We start from the raw sequence: 7659 nt of genomic DNA, 5'->3' as shown, positions 1-7659 counted from the left end.
CAAGAAAGGAAATTTTAAGTTTGATTTAGCGGTGAAAAGATATATTTTAAATTCAAATATTCTCTCTTTATAAATGTTATTTCAGCCTTAATATTCCATTAATTATATTTTTTAATATGAATCAGATATCTTAGGCGTGCAATTGTAAGGACTAAATTTTTTTAATGGAAATTTTTAACATTAATACATTCTTATTAGGAGACACACTCTTTTACTCTAAACTTCTTTTATAAAGAAAAAACATAGAAACAACAAAGGAAAAAAAATAAAATAAAATAAATGTCCATTTTTTCATTATTCAACAAAGTCTTTTTCCCTCAAAAAAAAAAAAACAAACAAAGTCCAGTGGAGGAACAGCAATGCCACCACCATCACAACTTGGGCCCACCCATCACCTCACTCTTTACTAACTCTCACTCCAAACTCTTAACTCCTTAATTTCCCATAAACTAATATACACAATAAACTTTATATTAGTATTAATTAATATTTAATCCTAAGTTTTTTTTCTTATTAATAATTAAATAATAATCCCATCTATCTTTCATTCATTGCTTTAAACTCTCCTCGATCTCACACTCTCTCTATCTCTGTCTTTCTCTCTCTCCCCCTTATAATCTCCTTCTATCTCACGCGTCTTCATTTCCACTCACACAGACACAAACACTACCCATTTTTCTCTCTCTCTCTAAACATTGCCATAGTTTAGGACAGGACACGGTGGTTGTTGTCTTCTTAAGGAATCAAACAACAACAACACCGAACATTCAACTCCCTTTTCTTCTCTCTCCCAAAAAACACATTTTTTTTTTCGTTTCAATTATCAATTACACAAAAAAAAGGGGTAATTTAATTTTGGATCCGTTCGTTTATGGGTTTTACAATGCAAAATTGGATCTTTATGTGAATTAACGTTGTGGGTTTCTTAGATTTGATTAAGATTAGTTAAGTACAAGAACAAGTTCGTGATTTCGTGAGTTTGTGAGCTGTGTTGTGAGTGTCAGTGATGCATACCGGTGGTAGACTCATTGCTGGTTCTCACAACAGGAACGAGTTTGTTCTTATCAATGCTGAAGAAAATGGAAGGGTACCTCTCTTTTCATTTCACATCTTATCTTAATTTTGTTGGGTTTTCTCTTTCAATTTTTGTGTCGGTGGTGGGTTTTCAGTCAATTTTGCATTTTGATTTTTTTTTTTGTGTGGATATGATTGTTTCCTTTGACCCTTTTGTTAATTGGATGAATTGTGTCTCAGATTTTGTAATTGAGTTGTGAGCATCAGACAGATTGAGTTCTAAAATAAATTTCAGATTTGTTTGATTTTGGTACAGTTTTGTGTTTTGACTCTTCTAGAGTGTGTTTGGTGGTTTACATTGCCTAAGCATTTGTGCAGATTATGTGCGTTTTTGATTGTAGTATTAATGGATTGGTTGACTTGTGAAGGTGGAATTATTACCTATGATTTTGTCACTTATGGGAAATTTGATCTTGATTTATAGATTTATTGTAGGTTACTTGTGGCTTAGATTTGTAAATATCAATTAAGTGTTTAAGTGTCACTGAATTTGTCTCTTTCTCTTTCCTTCAGTTTATAACTTGGATTTGTAACTATTTATTAATGCATTATCTTCATTACAAGTTAGATCATTTGAATTCACATAGAATTGTAAATCAGGTGCAAATTATATTAACCTCTCTATTTCTTGGTATGGTTCTTCTCAGATTAAGTCAGTTCGCGAACTGAGTGGACAGATATGTATGATTTGTGGAGATGAGATTGAGGTTACTGTGGATGGGGAGCCCTTTGTTGCTTGCAATGAGTGTGCTTTCCCTGTTTGCCGTCCTTGCTACGAGTACGAGCGAAAAGAAGGGAATCAGGCCTGCCCTCAGTGCAAGACCAGATACAAACGCCTCAAAGGTGAGATCAAGATCAATTTTGTATTCCTCTCTTTGACTTTGATAAATTGATTCTGTTGTAGACATTATCTTATATAATCTTATTAATTGATTGTTTTGCAGGTAGTCCAAGGGTCGAAGGTGATGAAGAAGAGGATGGCGATGACGATCTAGACAATGAGTTTGATTATGATCTTGATGATATGGGCCAGCAACCACATTCAGATTCATTGTTTTCCGGCCGCCTTAACACCGGTCGTGGTTCTAATACTAATATATCTGGTGCAAATTCGGAACATGGATCACCTCCTCTCAATCCTGAAATCCCACTCCTGACTTATGGGGAGGAGGTATATCTTTGAATTCTTCTGCTTTGGACATGTCGGATTTTCACTCAATTGTTGCATTACTTGACGCCAGCGGCAACATTGATCCCTTTTATAACACGGTTTGCTATTATTTATAGGATCCTGAGATATCTTCTGATAGACATGCTCTAATTGTTCCACCATATATGAATCATGGAAACCGTGTTCATCCCATGCCTTATACTGATCCATCGATTCCATGTAAGTCTTATATAATTTTGCGTATATTGCATTTTGCTACGTTTCGAATTATCTTTATATATTGTCTCACCCTTGTGCTTCTTTTATCATAGTGCAACCAAGACCGATGGTTCCGAAGAAAGACATTGCGGTATATGGATATGGAAGTGTGGCTTGGAAAGACCGAATGGAGGAATGGAAGAAAAGGCAAAGTGACAAACTTCAGGTGGTGAAGCATGAAGGTGATAACAATGATGGAAGTGGAAGTTTCGGAGATGACTTCGATGACCCTGATCTGCCCATGTAAGAATCAAGTCTATTTCTTCAATTTTCTGTGTTATATATGTGTGCTTTGTTTATTAATATTTTTCTCAATATTTTATTTCAGGATGGACGAAGGAAGGCAGCCACTTTCTCGGAAACTACCTATCCCTTCAAGCAAGATAAATCCATACAGGATTATCATAATTCTTCGTCTTGTTATTCTTGGGCTTTTTTTCCATTATAGAATTCTCCATCCAGTTAATGATGCATATGGCTTGTGGCTGACATCAGTCATATGTGAAATATGGTTTGCTGTATCTTGGATAATGGATCAGTTTCCAAAATGGTACCCAATAACGCGAGAAACATACCTTGATCGTCTTTCACTGAGGTAATTGAGCCTACCTATCACATGTCTACTATATATTGATTCTATTTTTCTATCTCGGAGTCCTCGTATTTTGCTCAATATTGGATTCTTACATTGCTGCAGGTATGAGAAAGAAGGGAAACCCTCCCAGTTGGCAAGTGTTGATGTTTTTGTCAGTACTGTTGATCCTATGAAAGAACCCCCACTGATCACAGCAAACACTGTTCTGTCTATCCTTGCTGTTGACTATCCAGTTGATAAAGTTGCATGCTATGTCTCGGATGATGGTGCTGCTATGCTCACTTTTGAAGCACTTTCTGAGACATCTGAATTTGCTAGGAAGTGGGTTCCGTTTTGCAAGAAATATAATATTGAGCCCCGTGCCCCAGAATGGTATTTCGGTCAGAAGATGGACTATCTGAAAAATAAAGTGCATCCCGCGTTTGTTAGGGAAAGAAGAGCGATGAAGGTTTCAACTTTGTCTGCTTCTAGTTTTTCCCTGTTGTTGTTAGTTGGAAAATAATTTGGTGGTTGTCTTTGTTGTTGTTACTAAAGAATGCATTATTTGACACTGTTAATGACTTTTATTTCTTTGGTCGTTACAGAGAGATTATGAAGAATTTAAGGTGAGGATTAATAGTTTGGTGGCAACGGCACAAAAGGTTCCCGAGGATGGATGGACTATGCAGGATGGGACTCCGTGGCCTGGAAATGATGTGCGGGATCATCCTGGCATGATTCAGGTAGAAACATAGATTATCATGCATATGTATTATGTATAATTTTGTAATTTAGGTAGGATCATACGATCCTTGTCACAATCCTTGTTTTACGATTTTTTCATTCCCCTCTCGATCCTAAGTAGAATCTTGATTTTTCACAACATTGCCTACAAATTTGAAACGATGACATTCTTTTTTTTGTTTGTTTGTGTTTTACAGGTCTTCCTTGGTCACGATGGTGTTCGCGATGTTGAGGGAAATGAGTTACCTCGCTTAGTTTATGTTTCTAGAGAAAAAAGGCCTGGGTTTGATCACCACAAAAAGGCTGGAGCCATGAATTCTCTGGTAAGTTTCAAGTTACCTATATTTTGGTTCAGGTTCATATTGATGATGATCTATTGGCTTTCGATAACATGTTTTTGTAATATATTTGTAGGTACGAGCGGCAGCAATTATCACAAACGCACCTTATATTCTGAATGTTGACTGTGATCATTACATCAATAATAGCAAGGCTCTTAGAGAGGCCATGTGTTTTATGATGGACCCTCAACTTGGCAAGAAGATCTGCTATGTACAATTTCCACAAAGATTTGATGGAATTGATCGACATGACAGATACTCCAACAGAAATGTTGTATTTTTCGATGTAAGTTTTTGCTTTTTCGATTCTTTGCTTTTGTCAATATTTTTTCTTTCTTCCCTTTGCCTTGACAAGTTAACTACCTGATTGAAAACAGATAAACATGAAAGGATTGGATGGATTACAAGGTCCAATTTATGTTGGAACTGGATGTGTTTTCAGAAGGTATGCACTCTACGGATATGATGCACCTGTCAAGAAGAAGCCGCCAAGCAAAACCTGCAACTGTTTGCCAAAATGGTGCTGCTGGTGCTGTGGCTCTAGAAAGAAAAAGAATCTCAACAATAAGAAAGATAAAAAGAAGAAGGTGAAGCATAGCGAAGCATCAAAGCAAATTCACGCACTTGAAAATATTGAGGCAGGGAATGAAGGTTAGAATTTTGGATCAATTGGTTGTGATTGCTTTATGATAAAAACTTCTATTTCAGAAAATTTGGCTGATTACAATAAATGCTAACTATGTTCTGCTTCAGGAGCCATCGTCGAGAAATCATCCAATTTGACTCAATTGAAAATGGAGAAGAGGTTTGGACAGTCTCCAGTGTTTGTTGCCTCTACACTTCTGGATAATGGTGGAATTCCACCTGGAGTGAGTCCTGCATCGCTGTTAAAAGAAGCCATTCAAGTTATCAGTTGTGGTTATGAAGACAAAACCGAATGGGGAAAAGAGGTAAATATCTAAGCAAACTCAGTGACCAGAGTTTGGCCTCCATTCAATTGATAAGTAAATTAATAGTAGTCTTTGTTCTGATATTTATTTCATGTGCTCACAAATATTGGCTTGGATCAGGTTGGATGGATCTATGGTTCTGTGACAGAGGATATCTTGACTGGTTTCAAAATGCATTGCCATGGTTGGCGGTCTGTGTATTGTATCCCTAAGCGGCCTGCATTCAAGGGTTCAGCACCCATCAATCTTTCAGATCGTCTACACCAAGTTCTTCGTTGGGCTCTTGGTTCTGTTGAGATCTTTTTCAGCAAACATTGTCCAATTTGGTACGGCTACGGTGGTGGGTTGAAGTTGTTGGAACGTTTTTCCTACATAAATTCAGTCGTGTATCCTTGGACTTCCCTCCCATTGATTGTCTACTGTACTCTACCGGCCATATGTCTTCTGACCGGAAAATTTATTGTTCCTGAGGTATGCTTCTTAATTCCAGTATCTATAATATTATGACTGTCACTCAAAAATATCCCTTTTAATGTTTTCCTTCACTGCCTAAGGAATTAAGAAGTAAATTTGTTGCTCTGTCTTGTCAAAATTTTAGGGTCTATTTGTTGTTGAGTAAAAAAAATTGGTTTTCAATAATTTATAGATTTTTTAGAACTTTTTAAGAAAAGCAGAAGCTATTCTGTGTTTGTATACTGTATTGATAAACAATTTTTTCTTAAAAAATCATCTATCAAAACAAAAGTGATTTTCTAGATAAGCAACTGAAAACTGTTTCTCTTTTGAAGCAGTTTTGGGGATTTATTTAGATTCTTATTTTTTTTTTCCAGTTGTTGTTACTAACAGATGAAAACTCCTAGATATGATTATTTTTAAAAATAGTGATTTTTTTTTTTAAGAAAGAAGCTGTAACGAACAGGCCTCAATATTTGAAGAATAGTAGACGCAGTTACTAACATACCATTTTATTTTTTATCTGATATGCAGATAAGCAACTATGCAAGTCTTGTGTTCATGGCCCTCTTCATATCCATCGCAGCAACCGGTATCCTTGAGATGCAATGGGGTGGTGTTGGAATAGATGATTGGTGGAGGAATGAACAGTTTTGGGTGATTGGAGGTGCTTCATCACATTTTTTTGCCCTTTTCCAAGGTTTGCTCAAGGTTTTAGCTGGTGTCGACACAAACTTCACTGTTACATCAAAAGCAGCCGACGATGGAGAATTCTCGGAGCTCTACGTATTCAAATGGACTTCGCTATTAATCCCTCCAATGACGCTATTAATCATGAATATTGTGGGCGTGATTGTTGGTGTCTCCGATGCGATCAATAATGGTTATGACTCATGGGGACCTCTGTTCGGTAGATTATTCTTTGCCCTTTGGGTTATCATACATCTTTATCCATTCCTCAAGGGTTTGCTTGGGAAACAGGATAGGATGCCAACCATTGTTTTGGTTTGGTCAATCTTGCTAGCTTCCATCTTGACTCTCTTGTGGGTTAGAGTTAACCCTTTTGTATCAAGAGATGGTCCTGTCTTAGAAATTTGTGGATTGAATTGTGAGGATACATGAAAGAATAAATGAAAGCTGAATGAAGGTGTTTTTGAAGAAGCAATCAATGCATTGAATACGGCATGCTTCACATCACAATAAACGAAAAAAGTCTCACGAATTTTTGGATGGAAGTTGTATTTTTCGGGTGTGTAGATAAAGAAGAAGGAGAGAAAATGGAAGGGAAAGAGGGGGGAGTTTGACACATTGTTACCTGTAATAGAGTTTTTTTTTTTCTTTCATTTTATTCTTTGATTATATTTTCTGTGGTTTTATTAAGTGTTGCTATTCTCTTCTTTCTAGTTGCTTTCATGTATTCTTATATAAGAAAGAGGCATTGAATGATATGATAAGTTATTCCCTCTTACAAAATAAGAGGGACCAGCAGTCTCAAGAATTAGTTACTTCATATTTTAAGGTATGGTTTTTTGTTTAAACCTTGTGACATGAGATTTCTTCCTCATTTGTAATACCGTCAGCTATGGATATTCTTGTTCTTCAAATGTTCTTGATGTTTCTTTCTTCAAACTCCATGGAACTTTCGGTTTTAAGAGCATGCTTGTTGGCACTAGAAACTTGTATGATATTCTGTATCGTGGAACTTTTTCCTACATATATGTTGCCTGCATTCAAGATTTATCGAGACTTCTGAAATTTATTACTTCTTCAGATTTTGTTGAGTAAACCAGGTATTCTATGCGTGCAACTGCATAAAGATTAATTCCTGGAGTTAGGTTGTATCACAATTGACGGCAAAACTCTACTTTGTGTTTAATTTAAAAATGTAGAAACTTGATAGTTAGCTGACTAATTATTTTTTAAACTCGAGATTCTCTAGCATAATCTGGTTTGCTATTTTAGGTTACTTCAAAATAAAGAAAATTTGAGGCATAAAGTGATGTGAAAAACCGATACCGAGTATGTACTTTGGTATGAATATGGTTTTTGTACCATATGTCATTCTTTTCCGTTATTTTGTTGCGAGTGAAATTT

The 7659-nt window shown here is 36.1% G+C and overlaps 1 protein-coding gene across 1 annotated transcript; it reads left to right on the top strand.

Moving 5' to 3' along the window:
• The first annotated feature begins 586 nt into the window (after nt 1-586).
• Nucleotides 587-7169, top strand: CESA5 (cellulose synthase 5). The gene is made up of 14 exons (XM_085705620.1): nt 587-1087; nt 1722-1917; nt 2019-2245; nt 2362-2464; nt 2557-2746; nt 2832-3098; nt 3201-3546; nt 3683-3820; nt 4019-4144; nt 4236-4448; nt 4540-4813; nt 4916-5112; nt 5233-5583; nt 6100-7169. Exons 1-14 carry the CDS (start codon nt 1007-1009, stop codon nt 6685-6687), a joined length of 3297 nt encoding a protein of 1098 aa, XP_085561746.1. The 5' UTR covers nt 587-1006; the 3' UTR covers nt 6688-7169.
• Nucleotides 7170-7659: the final 490 nt, after the last annotated feature.

This window comes from Medicago sativa, chromosome 4 (assembly GCF_051527215.1).
Source record: "Medicago sativa cultivar Bolivia chromosome 4, Bolivia_mono, whole genome shotgun sequence".
Classification (NCBI taxonomy): domain Eukaryota; kingdom Viridiplantae; phylum Streptophyta; class Magnoliopsida; order Fabales; family Fabaceae; genus Medicago; species Medicago sativa.
This window is presented reverse-complemented; position numbering and strand designations above follow the sequence as displayed.

Coding starts and splice junctions, on each gene's coding strand:
- CESA5 (XM_085705620.1), top strand. CDS start 1,007: ATGCATACCGGTGGTAGACTCATTGCTGGTTCTCACAACAGGAACGAG. Junction 3,099..3,200: donor CTTGATCGTCTTTCACTGAG/GTAATTGAGCCT, acceptor ACATTGCTGCAG/GTATGAGAAAGAAGGGAAAC. Junction 3,547..3,682: donor GGGAAAGAAGAGCGATGAAG/GTTTCAACTTTG, acceptor TGGTCGTTACAG/AGAGATTATGAAGAATTTAA.